Source organism: Podarcis muralis, chromosome 6, assembly GCF_964188315.1.
Source record: "Podarcis muralis chromosome 6, rPodMur119.hap1.1, whole genome shotgun sequence".
Classification (NCBI taxonomy): Eukaryota; Metazoa; Chordata; class Lepidosauria; order Squamata; family Lacertidae; genus Podarcis; species Podarcis muralis.
In genome coordinates this window covers 71,750,256-71,772,496 of record NC_135660.1, presented here as the reverse complement: position 1 = coordinate 71,772,496, position 22,241 = coordinate 71,750,256, and the positions used below count along the sequence as shown (strand labels likewise).

Sequence of the window (22,241 nt, the reverse complement as noted above, 5' to 3'; positions counted from 1 at the left end):
TGCACCTATCTTGTAAAAATGGTGCACTGTCCACCCCCAATGCCACTGAGCCTGGGAGATCAGTGGAACAGCTGGAAAGGATATGTCCTGTTGTTCCAACTGCTTCTACCTCTGATATATTCAAATGTAAACAGGAGGTAGGGTAGAGGTCTCCCCCCCCCCATTTTTAACTCTCCTGTCCCATCACTTAATCATGACCATAGGCAGAAAATCAATGGAAATAGGGGAGCCTCTGAATAATCGTCTTTCCAGCCACCAGTGTTTTCTAGACATCTAGACATGTTCAACCCTAGTTGAACCAGTGCCATACTTTTTTTAAAAAAAATGCATGTTATTATTGACAAGTAACTTTTGATGAGTTCTTCCCCTTTTATCCATTACCATAATACTCCTGAGATCAATGATAAACCAGATCAGAATGGGTGTTAGTTACTCCATCATTAGTATCTTTACCATACCATCCATAAGACACACTATAAATTGCTAAGTGTCACCACTTACTGTATTACAAAGCAACAGCATTCAGCAAATAGCAACCAAGGTTAATTAAGGTGCACCAGAGAGCTATGGAGTGATTATCATTACTGAGCACTATTCCTTTTGGCTCTTCAATCTCTATCTACACAATAGATTCAAAGACTATAAAACTTCATTAGTAGTTTAACTAAGCAATCCAGCAAGAATATGAGATGGGTCAAGCTTTTTGCTTAGTAGCACAGCATACTGTACAGTATATGAAGGCTTAATTACAAAGCCCTTTTTTTATTTTTTTAGAATACACCACAAAACATCATTAGTAGTCTACAGGGCTTTTCTTAGGCTGGAACCTGGTTCCAGCACCTCTCAGGTGGACATCATTGCCATTATAAGAGAACAAGGTGAGTTCCAGCACCTTGTTTTCTAGAAAAATAACACTGGTAATCTATATGATAAAACAGTGACAGCAGTATGCCTACATTGCAAAAAGCAGCCTTCCCCTTCCAATATTCTGGCTATAACTCCCATCAGTCCCATCCAGAAAATCTATGTTGGTTGGAGCTAATGAGAACTTCTGGAGGGCACCAGGTTGGGGAAGGGTGACATAGATGTTTGTGCAATATATTTATGTTTGTTGTACAGTGTCAAAAGTCAATAAATGAGAGGACAAAATATAGCTATCTTAAACAACTGTTCTAAAAATCACCACTGACAGCATGATGATCAGCAGATCTTAAGTGAGCAATAACATGTAGACAGACTTCTTGGTCTGTACAGGAATAGGAATTTCAACCAGAGCACTTTGCTTTTTTGTGAAGCTCAGCATGAAGGTATCACTGCAATATTTCACTGGCAAATAACAAATTTATTTCAGTGGGTGTTACCAATATAGCCACAAGTGAGTAAATTTACACCAAAAAGATTGAAGGCCGTTTATCACACACAAAAAAGAAACACTGGAATTTCACTGAAGATAGCACAAGTACATCAACTGTGTATTTTCAATGAAACTTCAATGCTCTTTATCTGCCATGGAAATAAAAACCGTGTGTTTATGGGTGATATAGAACAGTAACAATTACTCTTGCCAAAAGTATTGTTACAAAGGCATTTATTATGAGGGTGTTTCAGAAAGAAGCAGCAAAATGGCTGCCCATGCTTCTTGATTCACACACCACTGTGTTATTACTGAACCTATACTTAGCTCTTCAATAGCATGCTAGGCATCATCCAGAGCACAGAAGATCTCTGCTTGGTGGACTCACAATGTAAATAATACGGGAGAAGAAAAGGCTTGAGGATAGCATAGGAAGGGTGAGAAAAGGAAGAATTGGTGGCAGCATTCCCCTGTCCCCAAGTACATTGCTCTCCACTTATTTAATTTATTTATTTAACAAAAAATGTATACTGCTTAACTACAAATAAAGCCTCTAAGCAGTTTACAAATAATATAAAATATACATTTAGAATGCCTATAAAATCCAGCATTAAAAACAAGTTTATAAAAAGTAAATTAAATAAAATCAAGAGTTAAACGTATACATTTTAAACTTAAAATACAGATTACGATACACATCAACTTTATGTGTCTGGGTAGGCTTGCCAAAACAGAAAAGTTGTTTAGCAGGCACCTAAAGATTATAAGGAAGGCACCTTCCTTGTGTCAATGGGCAGGGAGTTCCAGAGTGTAGGAGCGGCCATGCTATAAGATCAGTTCTTTACAAATCGCCTCCCCTAACACCCCACAAATACAGGACAAACATTATCCAGAACTTGTAAAAGTGCCAGTTCTACATATAGTAGTCAAATGGGTATATAAGACAATTTGCCAAGGAAACAGGCACCAAGATGTTAAGGGCTTAATATACTAATAGCAGCACCTTGAACTTGGTCCAGTAACAAATTGGCAGCCAGTGCACATGTATGAGCAGGGGTGTTATAAGCCGACAGGATCTCACTCATGCTAGCAACTGCAATGCAGCATTTGTACTAGCTCCAGTTTCCAGGCCAAATGCAAGGGAAACCCTCACAGTTCAAAAGTGGCTTAATGGGGAACTGAGGTTTAATGTCAGTTTATTAACTATGATCCTGATCCATAATTTGACCCTGATTAGGAAAACACTGAAGCACTCCATATATTAATGGGAAACTGTGGTTTAAAAAGGGACCAGGAATGAAGTTCCACAGCTTGCCTGCAATAGGAGGAGGGAAGGGGCAAGGAATGTCCAGGCTTGATGCTCATTTCCAAGTATTAAGCCAGAGATGTCAAATCTTTCCCCAAAACAGAAACACTGGGTTCTAGATGCTACAACACAAGGAACCATTCAGGCAATTGTGGAAGCTCTTTTCTTACCTTTAGGGAGAACACCAAGGACTCATCTATCTGAATCCTGAGCATCTCTATCACATTTCTCCTATATTGCTCATATTATGATGGGATGTAATTCAGCTTCTCCAAAGAGATCAAATTTGGAAAAGCCTCAGTTATGTTTAACAAACAATCTCAGTTCTCAAAGAGTGAAAAAACATATATAAACTGGACAGCTTGGACGCTGTTATAGTTATTTTGTTGCAACGCTTTCCAGGGGGGAAAAGGGAGAAGAAAGAGTTAACCTCCTGTTCAGGAATAGAAGGGAACATTGTCCATAGGGGTCAACCTGTGTGTGAATTAGTTGAATTAGAAAAACCAGTCCTCTCTCAGCTCTATTAATAATACCGATACATATTCAAAATTACGTTTCCTTTCGCCTGACACCTCGGGCTGGTCATTTTTCATTTATTCTGATTTGGAGAAGTGTCTTTACTAAATTGTGATTGATTTTGACAGGCTGTTCCTAGGAAAAAATATATAGCTAGCATAAGGGACTTCTTTCCCCAATGCCTTCATTCTGTGCAAGAACTGTGGTGTTATTGGATATTCTAAATTAAGTGGTTTTTAAAATATCTGGGGGCTTACTGCATGACTGAAAAATATAGCACTTTCTGCTAGTTCCAACCAGCCCATGAGCTCAGAAAACAATGAATTATAATAATAAAGATTGTCCTTGATCCTCTCAGGATTTCACAGACTCTGCAAATCCATTCTGCATGTCCTGCAGGGCATTTTATATTTCATCTCTCTCCACTAAGGATCCCCAGGCTGGGAGCATTCCACAATCCTGCATTAAAATCAGACTGTTGAGCTAGTTCATTATTGGGTTCCCTTCTGTGTGAGAATATCTGCACCAGTGATAAAGGGAGCACAAAAAGGTTAGAATTGATTGATGCTGATGACCTGACAGATCGACTCAGGGCAATTAGAGTTTCCCACACCTATTGCACGGCTGCAAGTTTCCTCAAATACATGCACTCATTCACTCCTTTTAAACTAGGAAATGGAGGATTATGTGCTAATTGATCCTGATACAGTTTTATTCATTAGAGGCTTCCATATTCAGAATCACAAAATTGCAATATAAGGAAATTAAATTCAACTGGGCCACGTATCTCTTCCAACTATGATTCCAACTATACTTCTATGACTCTATGATTATCAATTAAATTGGCTGCAAGTCTTCAGACATCAAGTTGCCTTTGCTATCTTTCATTCTCTCTGATCAACATAGCAATTAAAATCTGTCAGCAGGAAGTCTAACAAAGAGAAAGACTTTCAAAAAAAAGATTACAATGTGGAACACTCCTGCCCAGTGTTCCAGCCATTAATCCATGCCTTCTTGCAATATGCTGTACTCCATTCTACTTCCTCCATGGCTTTCCAATTTTACGTTCCAGAAGACTGTCAACAGCCTTGTCCACTAAGCATGTTCAGTCGTCATTGGGTGGTTTCTTGATTGTTTGTTTGTTTGGGGAGGGGGGAGGGTTTTATATTATGTTGTTGTTGTTGTTTGTATTTCTGCAAACATCTGGGTTTCCCTGAGATCTCCCCACCACAGTGCTCTAGAGCAGGGGTCAGCAACCTTTTTCAGCTGTGGGCCGGTCCACCGTCCCTCAGACCATGTGGTGTGCTGGACTATATTTTGAGAGAAAAAAATGAATGAATTCCTATGCCCCACAAATAACCCAGAGATGCATTTTAAATAAAAGCACACATTCTATTCATGTAAAAACACCAGGCAGGCCCCACAAATAACCCAGAGATTCATTTTAAATAAAAGAACACATTCTACTCATGTAAAAACACACTGATTCCCAGACCGTCCACAGGCCAGATTGAGAAGGTGATTGGGCAGCATCCGGCACCCAGGCCTTAGGTTGCCTACCCCTGCTCTCCAGTTAAAGCTGGTACAATGGGGCACAGCCCCTACCTTGCAACTGCTTCCCTCATAGGGCAGGGAAAAGCTCTGTAACTGCAGGATTGTTAAACTCAAAAGACATAAGACAATTGCTGAAGCAATGTTTCCAGCTTGCTGCTCTAAGTTGCCTTGCATCCAACCTCAGATACTCTCTCTGCAGAGAGCTGACCAGGGTCCTGATCTCTTACAATTAGATTGATTTTGTGCCAAGTCTTGCCAGCAACCCTTGCAGTGTCCTAGTCTCAAATTGGATTGGGTCTCTCTCCAGGCAAAATCCCCTTCTCTCTTTTGCTTCTGCTGAGTCCTTGGTGTGTGCAAGTCAAATAGCTCCCCATTGCAAAAGTGCACAAACACCTGACATGCTGGTCATGTACCACTGGGCAGCTCAGATGGAGGGCAGTTTACCAGCCTGAACTTTTTCCTCCAGTGACCTTGCACTTTCTCAGGTCTTAGGACAGGTGAGCAAGTTCTGTTGGGTGCTAGGCTTAATTCAGCAGAATTGGAATTTTTGCCAGTAGTCCTGGGGGATGAAATTATGCAAATAGCAAAAGGGCAGTATCACTAGAGTTCATAATTCCTTGGCAACTCATGATGCTTCGTTTCAATATGGAGGTGTGTGCTATGGCCCCTGCATTCTCTCCATTTGTATTTTAATCTGAGAGGAAAAACTCTCTGCCCCCTCTTACCCGCACATTTAACTGACTGCTGATGTGGTGAAGTCTGTAGTAGGGATAAAAGGAGGATCTTCCTGTTTCTCCCCCCTCTCCTTCACTGGCATCTGTGCCACTGTTACTGTCTGCTACAGTTTCCTTCTGTTGCCTGATAGTGTGGAACACAGAGAAAATTATACGTCCTGGGGCTGCTGGCACATGTAATATGGCATAACAGTTCTATGGGTGGTGTGGGATAAGGGAGCCCTCCTGTTGTTTCTGCCTATGACCAGGGGTGAATGGGAGAGATAGGAGAGGATTGTCATTGCTACTGAAGAAGTAACAGTCACCAGGTAACAGATTTTTTTTGGGGGGGGGGAGGGAGAGGTCACAAGCAAGGGAACTGGAGGCTTCATGAATCAGGACCAGAAATTATGAGAAAAATTAGAATTCTCAGGAGAAAAAAACCAACCATTCCCCAAGTGCTTTCCAGTTTCACTCATGATAAAGGTAAAAGTAAAGGTACCCCTGCCCATACGGGCCAGTCTTGCCAGACTCTGGGGTTGTGCGCCCATCTCACTCAAGAGGCCAGGGGCCAGCACTGTCCGGAGACACTTCCGGGTCACGTGGCCAGCGTGACATCGCGGCTCTGGCAAGCCAGAGCCGCACACGGAAACGCCGTTTACCTTCCCGCTAGAAAGCGGTCCCTATTTATCCACTTGCACCCGGGGGTGCTTTCGAACTGCTAGGTTGGCAGGCGCTGGGACCGAACAACGGGAGCGCACCCCGCCGCAGGGATTCGAACCGCCGACCTTTCGATCGGCAAGCCCTAGGCGCTGAGGCTTTTACCCACAGCGCCACCCGCGTCCTTTCACTCATAATAGGCAACCTCAATCCAAATAAGCCCTGAGGTGCTCACCAGTCACTAGATTGGTACTTGGGGTGTATGGGGTGTTAAGTGAGGGGTAGTATCCTCAGGTGGGGGACACATACTGCTCTTTCTGAGGTAGTTTGTCCACCTTTGGTCCCCAGCCTGCACTCAGCTCTCTGTGACTCCTAGAAGCTGTCAGCATGTGACAGCAGCCACACCCTAGAAAATGGCTTTGACTGGCCGGCTAAATTGATGCATAAAATTAAAGCATAAAATGCTTTCTGTGTACTGTGTGAGAATGGGTTGTGGCTGCAGTATACTTCCTCAATTCTCTCTGTTTCCCAGGTGCATTATTAGAAATTGCTTTGACCAAGACAATGGGCAATATATTCCTGCTTCCATGTCTGATACTGAAACTGTGTCTCTGACAATCTTTTTACTGAACTTAATTTAATTCAATGTCCACAAGTATCAAACTGAATGAGCAGGAAGGGCTTCCAAGTTTGCTAGGGTCTATGGTGCTACTGATTCACAAGCATCTTTGCAGGATTCCAACCAGTGGGGCTGAGCAGCATATCAGGAGAACTGTGCGTATTTCTTCATTATTTTGCAGCAGGTTCTTTACTGCATGAATTACCTGTTTTGTTTTCCCACTACTTCAAGAGAACTCTTGACTGATGATGATATGTTGAAAATCAAAGTCAATTGCAAAGCAGCTTGGCAGAAAATTCTGGCCTATTATCTGTTCTCAAAATAGAAGGTATGCCATGATGAGCAAATATGCACTTTAAAGTGGTAATAAGTCCTTCTGCAGTGGTGCTCCAGGTAGCAGGAATGGTAATCAATCAATAACAAAGTAAACAGACTCCTTCCTGGTAAAGAAATAAATAAGCTACCAGGGTTTGCTATGGGTGAACTGGTGATTCTGTCATAATGCATATCACTACTGATATTGACTGATTTCAAGCACAAACTTGGCAGTTGGTTAACCAGGTTTGTATTAGTCACAAAATTGTACCAAATTAAAACAAACTTTTCGCTTTTGCATTGGCCTCTAAGTGCTCTCCATTTGTGTGTCCATTTTTCTAATAATGCAATATCCCACACTTTTGTATATCAGTAGTCTATATCTGCTTCCACCATGTATCTCCAAAATAATTAGTCTGGCAGCAGTAAGTAAATAACTGGCCAGTTCCCCGCTACACAAAACAGACCCATCTTTTGTTATTTAGAAGGGCTAACTGCAGGAATAGCATTATTGTACCTTTTACAATGAGTCTGATATAACAAAACACAGCGTTCCAATACAATTTAATCTGTGGATATTTCCACCATAAATGCAGATATGTTCCTATATCTTAACATCCTTTCTAGGACCTCAGCAAGGAAACTGGAGCCATATGTGATAATCTTTGTGAAGTTATATGCCACTTATGGAACAATTCAACGCAAGTTCCCCGTTTCTCACAGAGTTAGATCTAAATGGTGTCTTGTCCCATAAGGACTGCCATGTCACTTTATCAAATGGCATATATATTTGGGAGATCAGGCCATTGTCATGACTTCTGGTCACTAAAAGGCTTACAGAACACCTTTCATTCCTTACATTTATACCCCCCATTTCTTCCATCATGGAACCCCAGGTGGCATGCACATAGTAAGAAGCGGTGCATGCAGTGGTGTGTCATTGCTGCTTACCTGGAGTTGTGTCAAAGTCTGGGTTCCAGTGGGACACCAGTGGGACAAGTGCAGTCCTGCTGCTGCAACTACATGGCCCCACAGCTCTGCCCCAGCCCCATCCAAGTCAGCAGCAGCAATGTTAGTGTCAGGAGGGCAGCTCCACATCTCTGCCCCCCCCATACCACTTCTGCACACAGTTACATTAACTAAAGATTTTTGGTTTGAATGTTGGTTCTTTTAATGCCATAAGCAGTGTCAAATCTACACTTCTTTCCTAGATAATTGTTCCATGAATTCTAGGCCCCTAAAGTATTGACAGGACAAATATATTGGACAACTTTGAATTATCTGGTATTCACCGCAAATGCATCATATCCAATTTCAAGTTCCTCACTTTCCATTTTTGCCATAAATTTCACTGGCCACGATGGTCAGTTTAGGCACAATGCAAAAGAAAGCCACAGTAAAATGACTCTTTTAGTGTTAGTTTCATATTTATATGATAATTACATCACAGACATATGGGCAATAAACCTTTGCATGATTGGAATTTTGCCCAGCGAATCTGTACAACCCACTATAATATGGCTATTGTTTTATGTCACTTTCAATATTCAAGATTCCTTTTAACTGCTTACCTTTTAAACACAATGTATTATTTATATTGAATTATAATGCTACCATTTCAGAACAGAGGCTATCTCACATTTCATTAGAAATGATTTTTTACCTTGTGAGATTATCACACAGCTATGTTATGAGGTCTTAGTGGGGTTCTCTTCCTTTGAATATAGAATTAGAAGCGTTCAAGGGAGGGGGGCGAAATAGATTTCTAATAAACTGATACAACTGTGGCAGAATTCTGTTCTAAAATAATGATATGATACACATAAATGCTCATTTAGTTGTAGTTTTATGATGGTACTGTTAGAAGTATAAAAATAGACAGATTCAAAAAACGAAAACAAAAAAGAGTATAGTTTCCAAAATGCCATCTTAGTGTACATGCAAATCAAATATAAATATCTATATATTTACCTCATTTACATGAGTTTTTTCCTTACTGTGTGCAACTGCACGATTCAATTTTCCCAAACACTGCATTATGTATATTGGCTTGTGATGAGAATAATTTCTTTCATATGGCCCAAAGAATATCTGACCAGTGAATTGTTTAATAGGCCAATAATTATCATCTCTGTTTATGCAGATCAAGCTAGATCATAGTCTTTGTGCCCTACAACTTATACAATTCCCCTGGGTATAGATTCATCCATTCATTTCAGAATCTTCTAGCAAGTGAATCAGGTCATTTGATTGTTACCTATTTATTGGGTAGCTTCATACATAATACCAACGAGAAAGTTACAAGCTACTTTTTTGACTCCAAACAGTGTCAACTGCCAAAGTTTTGGTTTTTTTTAATTGAAATTATTTAGGGAACTTATTTTTTTTAAAAAAAATTGACAACTAGCGTTTCTGAAAATCCCTGTCTTCAACTTTCTGTTGGATTGCCTCACTTGTCTTTTGTGAATTATATTGTAATGGCACCAGCTTCAAACAATAACTATCTGAGTGACTGATTTGACTAGACAATTTGACGCTGACGTAAGTGAGAAGGGCTTACTACACTTTCAGGCCATGACTAGCTACAGATTTAGGTTTCACTTTGTTCTCTTAAATTCTGAGAGAAGCATAAACTGCTATTCATACAGCTTGAGATTAAAATTAATTGGAGAGAATGATTTGACCACAGGGTCTCCTAGAGCCAGGATAGGCTACTTCTCCTAAAGAGAAGAAAAGTGCTGAAAGGAGGAGCCGTGTAGGGAAAGAGTTAGTACCTTCCATACATGTACGCTTTTGTGTTTTAAATTGCAGCCCCACATACAGTGTTAGATTTTATTGGGCAGACTCTTTAGTGCCCATTTTACCATGACAAGAGTCCACTAAATCTCCATTACTGCCCCATACACATAATCAGCTGTAGGAAACTTGTATGGTTTTACAGAAATATGATAAATTCAAATATATTTAAGTTTGGATCCTTAACAGCCAAGATACATAAACAACAAAAATAACAGTGTTTCCTCAATAATTCTGAGTATTCCGTGCTATTCCAAATAGATTTCTGGCAGGCTGAAAGGGGATATTTGTTTACATGATACAACTCTATCCATTTCCCCCCGCCCTCATTTCTAATAGTGTTGGATACTAAAAGATTATTTATTTTTGCATACACAGGGCTGCAATCAAAGACAAATTTACCTGAACATAAGCCTCTGTGAATTCAATAAGAGTTCAAAGCAGAGACTTCTGAGCAGGCGTGCACAGGATTGCATTGTAAATCTGTTAATTTGTGTGTCAAATATCCCCTTGTATGACTGCTTTCTTGGGAGTATTTTACATATGATATACTACTAACTTGACAGATGCAATATAGCTGCTATCTAATTAATTTCCTGGAGAGCCAAGCACTACTATTTATTGAAAATGCACTCAGCATTGTTAATCATGCTGTTTCTCAGAAATGCATGTAAGTACTTGGGAACCACATCATGAAACTTTTAAATAAGAATTTCTTATAGCTGTCCCTTTTTTTCATTACATGTATCCAATAATAGGATGATAACTCTCAAAACCAGAAAGTAATAATGGGAGCACCAGAAGCAGTTAAATTATAATAATTAATATCACTAAAAGGAAATGGAAGCATTTATGCATACCTAAATGAGCATGAGAATTTCTCTGAATCCAGTGTTAGTAGGATTAAAACAGCCCTCAGCTACGTATATGCTTGTTACACTCAATGGTAATATTATATTAAAATGAAGGAAGCAATTACCTTAAAAGGAAAACTCTAAAATTACACATATAAGTATTATTCAATCTCAATTCCCCCCCCCCAACCCACCTGACAGTAGAGGACCCTCAGCTAGAGATGGGGGAGAGATTCAGTTCAGTTTGCCTTTAAAGGCAAACCTGCCTAATTCACACTTCCCAAAACAATATGGGAATTGAAATGCGGTCTCACTTTCAAATTTGCACTTCTCCAAATTTTGCAATTCAGTTCCCCAGCCAAGTTATGTGAACAAAAATGTATATACTAGGGTAAAATGTACATTAAAATGCATATATTACTGGAAAGGGCTAATATATTATATATTAGTAAAACTGCATACACAGATGTATATATTCAGAGAAATTCACACTAAAACACTGATTTTCTTGAGGATTTTTAAAAAAATTAAAATAAAATAAAATGCGGAGAATTGCAATATTCTTATAGGTACTTTTTAATCTTCCTGTTACCAATTTTTAAACTCAGATTTATGCTGCAAGCTCCCCAAACACCTAGGTTATAAGATGGTCTATACGTGCTGCAGATAAATATATAAATCTTTAGCAGGTGCCTGTTTCCATTATAACATGTGATATAGCATTAGGAGAAGGAAGATAAGAATACAGTCTTCCTAATTTTAGCTGGAAGTAGGGATCCAGAAATGTGTGTAAAACATAAACAAAAATTGCACAGATGCAAAAAAAGTGAGAAGCTACAGTGTTTGCCAAGGAGCTAGCTTATTATATGCAGCTTATTATTAAAGAAAATTTAAACATGCACATGAAAGCATTTGTTCTCAAAGAGAAGAAAGAGGAGGAGGAAAGAGAAGAAAGCACTTCACAGATTTTCAAAGAAATTAGAAAAAAATGCTGTTTATGTTTTGAGGTTACAAACCTTGACAGTGCTTCTAATAATGCTTCCAAGTCACTAAATTCTGCAGAGAGGTGCATTTTTACTACTTGAGGATGCATAATGTAAAGCTAAGTTTTCAAGTGCTCGTGCACACACACACACACTTAAAAGCACCATTGTTCAGAGCAAGGAGGGGGAAGCTGTGGCCCCAGCCAGAATGGTCAGTGCTCAGGGCTGATGGGAGTTGTAGTCCAACAACAGCTGGAGAGCCATAGGTTTCTCTCGCGATTAGAGGCACTCTTTTGAGAAAATGGATTTTGTCCAAGGCATTCAAATTCCTTAAACAGAAAACAGTCAAGGCTGATACTTCAGGCCTACACATACCAAACCATGGTAGGTAAAGGTAAAGGTACCCCTGCCCGTACGGGCCAGTCTTGCCAGACTCTAGGGTTGTGCACTCATCTCACTCTATAGGCCGGGAGCCAGCGCTGTCTGCAGACACTTCCGGGTCACGTGGCCAGCGTGACAAGCTGCATCTGGCGAGCCAGCGCAGCACATGGAACGTCGTTTACTTTCCCGCTGGTAAGCGGTCCCTATTTATCTACTTGCACCCTGGGGTGCTTTCGAACTGCTAGGTGGGCAGGCGCTGGGACCGAACGATGGGAGCGCACCCCGCCACGGGGATTCGAACCGCCGACCATGCGATCGGCAAGTCCTAGGCGTTGAGGCTTTTACCCACAGTGCCCATCCTATACAAATTCGCATGTATGTTAGTATGGATCACCTCTCCCCATAAGAACCTGCCCGGATCCTGCAATCAGAGCCTTTGTGTGCCTCCTCCATGAGAGGTCCAGAGGGTGGCAATATGAGAACAGGCCTTTTCTGCAGTGGCTTCCCACCTGCAGAATGCTCTCTCTAGGGAGGGTCAGGTGAAAATGTTCCTTCTCAACCAGGCTTTTGGCTGATTAACCTTCTATGTCCTTTTAAATGTGTTTGTGGGACGGGGGCTATTGTTTTTGCTTTTTCTTCTTGCTTTTTATGTATTTTGTGTTTTTATATTGTAATTTCATGCTGCAAACAGCCCTGAGATCTTCAAGAAGTGGCCCTGGAAGGAGTATGTTGGGGGGGGCCAAGCTTTTCCCACACAGTCGGCCCATACAATTATCAACCAGCAGGTGGGTTGGTTGATCTTGGATACATACCCAGTGCCTTCGTCAAAACCAGTTTACATCTGTAATCAATAAGTTGTGGCCTATTTCATCCCAATACAGACGTCCACTGTCTCATTTTACATGGTTCACCCCTTTCACTAGGTGGCATGCCTCTTGCAGGCATATAATATAGAGTTATAGCCAGTTTACTAAGACAGTGTAGTGCAGACTATTGCAGGGTGAATAGTGAGTAGTTATTTTTGTGATTTTAAGTTGTTTTAAACTGTTTTTAATATTGTGACCACCCTGGTTGGATCTGCTGATTATAAGGGTGAAAGTTTTATCCCAGTGACCAGTAGTGTGATTAAAGCCAAAATTGTATCACAGATAAAATTTCTGGAGCACTTACTTGGTTTCCATGCTTTTAAATGCACATGGAAGGAGCTCAACCCTATTTTCTTTTGGTTTATATTTGGCATTCCTAGACGTGTTACTGGTGCTGCTCTTAATTTGGACACTGGTCTAAATTCTTTGAGCTAATGGATCTAGTCCATTAAATTTTGGCTCTGTTGCTATCTTCTGCTTACTCCCAGTTCCTTTGTATTCCAGGAAATGATAGACAAGTCTGCCTGGATGAAGAAACTGTTGCAAAACTTGTGTCAGTTGAACTTCTGTCTTCTTATTTATTATCTACAAACTGCCAAATAGAGAGCAATGGATATCGATTCGCACCAGAGGTCTTGTTCTACCCCAGTCACTGGATTTGCGGGGTTCTAGTTCTAAGAATGGGGTGCCTAATCTGAAATGGATATCTACTCTTAAAGCTTTTTCTCTGGCATATTTAATACCTTACACTTAAAACTTTTTAATATAGCAAAATTCCCATAAATCACAGATACTGCCCTTGTAATAATGAAGAGGTGGATTCTACACCACATGTTCTTTTTACATATAGTTTTTATCAGGAGGCAAGATAAACTCATATATATTATTACATAATAATAAGATGATAATAAGAGTATCTGTTGATCTTTTTTCTTTTTGGAGGACTTAAAAAAATGGTAATCAAATTACAAAATTTCCAACCATTGCAATTTCCTTTTGATTTTCCATGCTTGTTTCCTTATGTTCTTCTCTTTTAACAATATTATGTATTGTAAATTCTGTGACCAAACACAAATGAAGTGTTTGGTGGACTGTGAATAAATTATATTTGTATTTGCTTGTTTTAGTTGTGTATTTATTTATTCCAGCCTGCACCGAGGGTTCCTTTTGGAGCTCAAAGTCAGAATAAAATGACTTTTGCAAATGGGCGTGGGTGGGTGGGTGAGTGTGAATGTTACATTGTTCAATGTAAATGAAATACTTGTGAAAAAAGTGAGTAATTGAGCCTGAATTTCTATTGTAAGAGGAAGTGTAGAATTGCATAGACAATGTCATCCAGCAGCCACTTTAGCATCTGTTTAATTCTTTTTTCATCTGTAGATGAGGCAAAGCTTATTACTGTGTTTGTGAAACAAATTGTTTAGCAGAATATCTCACTAGAAGTCACAGAGGCAACTCTAAGGAATTCAAAGCCCACCTGTAACTTTTCAAATTATAGCAGTGTTGCCTCTTTCCAAAGAAAGATGAGCAAAACGCAGTCGTATTTATGATAGATATGTCACACGTCTACCTTCTTCAAACATTTATCACAGAACACACAAAGGTGCCTGTTGGTACTCACGGGGCTCACTCCACCCCTGGGCAATATTGCATGCACCAGCAACACTTCCCAAGACACCATATGATTGGCTGAGACTGGAGAGGGTTGCTTCACTGTGTGAAGTGTTTCTAGCAGGGAGATGGGAATCTTATTGAGGGTTTCTATTCCCATGTTGAAAATTCTTCCTATAATGAACTGCCCAATTCACTCAGTAAATTGCACATCAGCTCAGTGGTGCTACCAGCATGTGCAACATCATCCAGGAGCTAAGCTACTCCCAAGTTTTCCTGCCACACTTTCACATGTCCTCCAATGCAGAAAGACTGCAGCATCCAGAATAGCAAATAATTTATCAGATTAGTCTCTTCTAAGTTCAATGGCATGCACACACACCACTTGACAATAATTTCCACGATTTCTTGATTCTGATTGTGAAAGTGAAGAGCACATGTTCTTGAGTTCTCTTGCATGGGTTCAGTTCAGACCAGGCTTCAGTAAGGTTGGGGGTGGAGTGAGGCAAAGGCAGCCTGCAGCTAGAAAAGGCAGTTCTATTTGCTCAAAACAACAAGGTAAGCAAACCTAGAAGCTTTTATAGGTGCCAAGGAATTAGCCTGCTAAGCTGAAGAAAACAGAGAGAGGTGGGGTATAAGAGAACTTCAGATTCAATCATACGAGTATATGTTTCATGGGACACAGTGGGTGGCTTTCTCCCTACCCCTTCCTGAGCTACTATTTGGCACCTGATTACAGTTAGCAGATGTCAGGATTCTAATAAAAAACAAAGTAGATCCTGCAAATGCAAAGTCTGTTCACTCCTGTACACTATCCACATGTGAAAGAATATGCTTATATGAATCTCTCTTAATAATTAGACAGTAAGTACCTAACATTATTTTAAAGACTCTAGGACTATTCAAAACACCCACAGAAGATTCCAATAATAGCTACAAGAAAAACAACAGTATGGTACAAACACTTCCACATGAACAAACATGGAGCAGGGCCATACAAAAATATGTATAATAGGGAAAACCAAAAATATGCTGCTGTGAACATAGTCACTAATGCAGTCACTGTACTTTCCTATGGGACAAAAATACAAAGCGATTACTGAAAGCTAAGGTTACATCAGGTCCACTGCACTACCAAAAAACTCACCTCAATAAGCCTGCACGTATGTTCTTTAAATATAGCAGCATATTCCATTATTTCCTTTTCTCTTCCATTTTTGGCAGCTTCAGTGAGCACAAGAAGTGGAACAGTTGTGTCCAAGAAGGAGTCTGAGATATGATCAATGATAGCTTTGCGGAGCTGGGAAAAGAAAGCACCATTAATTAAATCATATACAGTGGTGCCTCGCAAGACGAAAAGAATTCATTCCGCGATTCTCTTCGTCTAGCGGTTTTTTCATCTTGCGAAGCAACCCTATTAGCGGCTTAGCGGATTACTTAGCGGCTATTAAAGGCTTAGCGGCTTAGCTGCTAAAAGGCTATTAGCGGCTTAGCGGCTTAGAAAAAGGGGGGGAGTGGGAAAAAAATCGCAAGACTAGCAAGACGTTTCGTCTTGCGAAGCAAGCCCATAGGGAAATTCGTCTTGCGAAGCAACTCAAAAACGGAAAACCCTTTCGTCTAGCGGGTTTTCCGTCTTGCGAGGCATTCGTCTTGCGGGGCACCACTGTATTATGGTATTTCGTGTGTGTTATGCTATGCAGTAAATGTACTCTGCAAATAAGAAACCTTGGGTTGTATCCAATGCTCTGTGCACATAGTTTTTGCTAATGCAATGGGACTTCCATTTCCTTTTCCCCACCCCATGCCCCCATCTAAGCTGCTCTGGACCCACCAGGTCCTCCACTCCTGCTTTCTGTCAGAACTGACTACTAACACAATCAACTGGGTTAAATTATTCACTGTGAAATATGACTCTTGCTCTTCCTTATCAGTACATGTAAAAATACTAAATGTAATGCAAAATGAAACAATGTGCTTTCAAAATTATTTTAAAGAGAAGGGATCTTTATTGATTAGTCATGTACATAGAATGGAAGATGGCAGGATCCCCAAGGATGTGCTTTATGGGTAGCTGGCCTCAGGCACCAGGCCAACTCTGTGTTATAAAGATGTCTACAAACATGACATGAAGGCTAGCAACATTAACCCCACCATGTGAGAATCCCTTACTGATGACTTCAGTGCCTGGAGACAAACATTCAGGTCATGTATCCACAGCAGCAACCAGTGGAGAAATGACCACTGGAAATGACCGCTGGGAGGAGCTCAGAGAGAAGAAACACAATGGGGCACCTGTAACAGCGAAACTGGATGCCTTCATCTGCCCCAGTTGCAATAATAAAACAGGTCTCTCTTGTATTTGTCTCTATGGCTACAGCAGGCGCTGTAACTCTCCAATGGTTTGACTTTACCCCCGAAGGTGCACTTTTCTATTGTCTTTCTAGAAAGATGGATACCAACAATTTCAAAAAACAATCTCAGATTTAAGAGTGTATTTTTCAGCCTCCTGTTACAAATGCTTGGGGAGAGTATCACTTTTTCTAGTGCCTAGTAGAACTTAGTGAATTTCACCTTGTAAGTTGATTTTCACAGTACTTGGTACCTAAATGTTCCTGGATATTAACAGTAAAATGTATGTGTACAGATCTGCACACTCAATGTTATAATCACACATGTACAACATATAAGATGAATCCACAAACTGGTTCTCTGTCGCCTTTGGCACCCAACATAAATTATTTGCCTATCAACCTGCCTTTTTCCATCACATAATCAATTTAATATTCTTATACTAAGCATAGATTAGGAACAGGATTCTGTCTGGGTTTGTGGGGGTATAAATAAGACTATTATATTCCAGCAAGACTATGCTAGATTATGGCTGTTAGTTTTAATTTTATTTTAATGCATTGTGTAAAGATGTTTTTAAAATGTATTGTGTAAGGATGCTTTTAAACAACCTCCAGTATGGAAAGAATCATTTTCACAGAAGAAAGCTGTTATTCTGTTTTCCATCCTTTCTCTCAAAACAGACATTGCTGTGCAGGAGGGGCTGACCAGATCCAGATCTGCTTAGCTTTCAGCAATGCTGCTTCGTCATGTGCCTTTGCCCTAGGACTATTTAATCTCTCACTCTTATATAATGGAATCTGTCATCCAAGGAACTGACTAAGCCCACACCTTCAAGCAATAAAGCAACATTAGGTGTTCTCAGACCACTCACTGGACCCTTGAATACATATTTCTAAATCTTGGACTTTTGGTGTTTCCACTGTTCCAAACCTGCATCCCTAATCTCCATCTGCATTTCTTAAAGAAAACTGTGTAAAATAAAACAAAAGCATGTCATAATTATTATTTTATGTTATAACTGCTTGCAGAACTATCTATTTAACATACTTTTTCCCTGAGGAGATTACCTGCCTGCGGAGGTCTCTTGTTTTCTTGCACATATTATCTATTGCAATATTCAAGGCATTGCTCCTTTCTTTTTTGTCAGCCTGGAAAAAAAACAGCAAAAAAGAAAATTTTGAGCATACAAAGCTAGTATTAACATCTTAATAAAAGCAACAAAGAGTCCCATGGCACCTTAAAGACTAGCATTTCTCACTACCATAATTTCTCTTTAGAAAATAATATATTCAATCTACTTTAGTAAATTATATTTTTGAACATAACAAAAGGTACAAAAGTACTGTGTTCAACAAGGGTGGTTTGTTCATTCAGGCCACATGTACTTGCAATAAATATATGCTTCTGGTTTCAAGGATTTCCAATCAACTTACGTTCATATTGATCTAGTATATCCAGGCTAACCGTAACATACATTCATATGGGCACTGCCCAACCCCTTGCACATTTCCCTGCTTAGGGGCTCCATTAGAATATATATATTTTTTCATAGGATAATTAATTACAGTAGAGTTAAATAAAGAAATAGCTCCAACTTCCACAAGTTAAAAATAACTATGTAATGCATAAGTACTATTTATTTTATTTATTAAATTTGAATGCCGCTTTTCATCCATAGATCTCAAGGTAGTTCACAACATAAAAATACAAGGTAAAAAAAACCTCAAAACATAAAATAAAAACAAGAAAAACACAAACCAGTAACCGCCCTCCAACAACACATTTAGAAGGGTCTCATATATTAATCGGCCAAACGCTTGGTTGAAGAAGAGTGTTTTCACCCGACGCCTAAACGTGTATAATGCAGGTGCCAGCCAAACCTCCCTGGAGAAAACATTCCACAAATGGAAAGCCACTGCAAAAAAGGTTGTCTACAAAAAGCAAACCTAACATCTCTGACATTACCTTAAGGAAAATACCAGGGTAGGGGTGCGGGGTGGGGCGCATGCTCAGTTGTGACTGATACTTCAAGCTTGTAATCAGAGATGATGATTTTACCCACCAGAAAACTGTAAAGGCTGTCCTTGAAGGAAAACCACTACAGCAGTCCTTCTGAAATCTGGCAGGATTCATTTCCTCCAGAGAGTCTAACCTGGCAGCAAATTTCACCCAATTCAGCCAAACATCAAATTTATGGAGGTTTCTGTGGTGGGGCAAATTTTAAAGGCGCCCAGCACAGAAAAAGATCCTCTGCCTGTAACCTGACAGGCCTTATCCATTCTGGAGGTGCTACTATGCCTGCAAATTTCAACCATGTAAATCCCACTAACTTCCCTGTCCCCCACCCCCCATACAGACATACCCAACTCATTCTTACAACCTTAACTATGTCTTGCAAAATGAAAAAGTACAGATACTTTTATTTCCCAGTAATAGTGAATTTTGGGAAATGTTGGCAGAAGAAGCCTAATTTTTCCCCAAATCAGATTCGGCCTAAAACTGACAGGCTGTTTTCTGAAGCACTAAATCAGGATCCAATCCAAACCCTCCAGTCTGCTTATACCCCTAAAACTGACCTTCAAATCACCACTGAGACAAGAAGCAAACCCTGTAATTTTGAGCAAGTCACTATTTCTCAGTCTTGTGATGGTGTTGTGAGGTTCAGAAGCCTAGGAAACTCCTCCGCAGAAGGGGAGTGTAGAAATGTTATAAGTAATTAAGGCACATTAAGATCAATCAGTGGCACTGGGGGGAAAAAGATTTTTTCAGGGCTGGGCCTATCATTAGGCAGAGTGAGACTGCTGCCTCTGGCTGCTGATTTTGGTGTTGTGAAATGGCAACAAATTGGTATATTATTAAATGTATTACTGTTAGATTTTTTGCTGCCAGGGAGAGGGAGAGGTGCTTGTTGGATTTTTTTGCCTGAGGTGCCAAAATAACTTGACCAATTTTGGGTATTATGCACCTTGAATTTTGAAGAGGGCAGATTTGCTGCTCTGCTTCAGGCAGCAAAATGTCTTGGGCCAACTCCACTTAAAATGTTTACAGGTCTACATGCTGAAAATAATCAGGGTTCTGCAATAACTGCACAGTTCAGCAGTGACTAGAAGGAATAATTCACTCACTGTGTTTCCAATGGGAAAAACTACTCAGGCTCACTTAAGACATTTTCGTGCATCTGCAGAAGTCTCACCATTTTGACAGTTTACAATTTTCACAGAGACTGGGTGATCAAAGAAGCTTCTATGGACATATTGAGCTGAAGCTTCATGTTGCAACAGTGAAAAGAAGCTTCAGGACATTTCATCCCTTTCCTCACCAGTTCTAATATGAATTCCCAGATTAAGTACCCAAGTAAATAATAGAAGTTGTGCAACCTTTAGCAACACCACACAAAACTAGAATGAAAACTTTTCATTTGTTTCATTAAAATATTGCATGCACTGAAAGTACTAGAATGCAAAAACAATACTGCAAGTTTGCTGTTCAGGCTACAGAACAGCAGTGGGCGAGCTAGATTTCATTTGATCGTCAGTCCTTTGACATGGTGAAAAAGTAAGTGTATGTAATCTACTCTAAATGCATATGATGTCTGAGAACCTAGAAGCAAAGACTCCACCTGACCAAGGGGACTGTTCATACGTAAAAACTCTGGCAGCCTTTACAAAGCCAACAGAATGGTATCGTAGTATAGTAAACCAAGATTAACTGTCATAATTTTTTTTGCCTGGAAACCCTTAAACAAGGGAATGGAGAACCTTTTTTAGCCTAAGGGCAACCTCCAAGGGCTGCATGCCAGGGGTGGATAAGCCAGAGGGGAAAGTAATTTGAGCAATAGAGGGCATGCTTATCTTTCTACCATAGCCCAAGCAAAACGACTCTCCATTCTCCATCCAGCAAGCACTATCACAGTTCAAAGACACATTCCAGCTAGGCATAAATAATGGAGGGTGCAGGGCAGTGCTAGTAAGTGAGGGTGGCAAGGAAAGGGAGTCTGGCCTAGGGAGAACCCCAAAGGTCAAATAGGCCTGAGGAGTCACTAAGTCTCCCTGAGTGTCGAGTTCTATCCCCTTGCCTCAAAAAGAGTTCATTAAGCAGATTACATTTTTGCTAGAAGACTATCTCAACCAGAATTCCCCATGGCAAAGCAGCTGTTTGTCCCAGTATTTTCATCCTACCTCTTCTTTGACCCTATAGTTTGCTTCCAGTTTTGCTACAGCTCTGCTCTGGGAATGAAAGAGTCGTCCTGCTCTTGAATAAGATCGGTGAAGAGTTTTCTGCCTTGCAAAATCCAGTGCGAGTGAACTGGACTGTTCTTATCCACATAATTGCAGAAAACTCATGGTTAGGATTGGAAACACGATTAACTATGGCTACAACGCTGCTTACTGGGAAGTAAATGCCATTGAACTAATGGGATCTGTTTACAAGTTAAACATCTCTATTGTAAATATTCTCCCCTGCCTTTGTGCATACAAGGCTATACAACATGCTTAGAACTGCATCACTCATTGTTATTTTTTGCAGAAGGTTTCTCCTGTAAATGTTACTTTAGGCAGTGCTGATAACACTGCAAGCAAAGTATGTCTCTCAATCCCTTGGTTCACTATACATTTAGAACAATTTGTCCAAATAAATTACTTGTCTCAGCACCTTAGTGTAAGAAAACTTATCTTAATTAAATATCTCAAGAGCATCTGTGTTAGTCTGATGTAGCAAAAACAAAAACAAAAAACAAATAATCCTATGCCACCTTTAAAAAATGTCACAATAAATCAGTTCACCTTTAAATGTTGTGTTCTACATTTTCTTCATTGGATATTATAATGTTTGTAATCAGTTGACTGTCAGGCCTGATTTTTTTTAACCAAGGTGTTCAGATCAAAAATAAAATCAACATTTTCCTATTAATCCAAACAAAAAGGAAACAGTTTGGGGGTTGACGTCTTTCATAAAATGGAAACACCAGAAAATGTGGATAAAGTAAAAATACTGACTTTTGCCTCACAACCAGGGCCTAGTCACATGTCACGTGCATGTGTGTGCACACACACACATACACACAAACAAACAAGAATGTGGCTGCCTCAGAAAAATACTAATTTTATTAAATTTTTAATGTCAAGCTTATATTTTTAGGTTTTTTTTCCTAATTCCCATCTTGCTCCTTAATTTTGACAAGAAGCAAGTTCCCCTCCACCAACCCACATTTGGAGTTACCAAAAATAGGAACAATGTAAAATTTATCATTATTCACATCATTATACATATGATTGAGATACACACACACACACACACACACACACACACACGTCCATGTATATCCCAGGTTGCCTCAAGTAATCAACACATAGATACATA

At 39.9% G+C, this 22,241-nt stretch overlaps 1 protein-coding gene across 2 annotated transcripts in view; it reads right to left on the bottom strand.

Annotated features, from left to right (window-relative positions):
* CTNNA3 (catenin alpha 3) overlaps positions 1–22,241 on the bottom strand; it is a 554,150-nt gene that overhangs the window by 241,047 nt on the left and 290,862 nt on the right. For both annotated transcript variants that reach the window (XM_077930540.1, XM_077930541.1), the window contains 2 exons: positions 17,948–18,028; positions 15,676–15,828 (listed from right to left, as the gene is read on the bottom strand). In XM_077930540.1, coding sequence (XP_077786666.1) covers positions 15,676–15,828; positions 17,948–18,028 — 234 coding nt within the window. The remainder of the gene's footprint in view (positions 1–15,675; positions 15,829–17,947; positions 18,029–22,241) is intronic.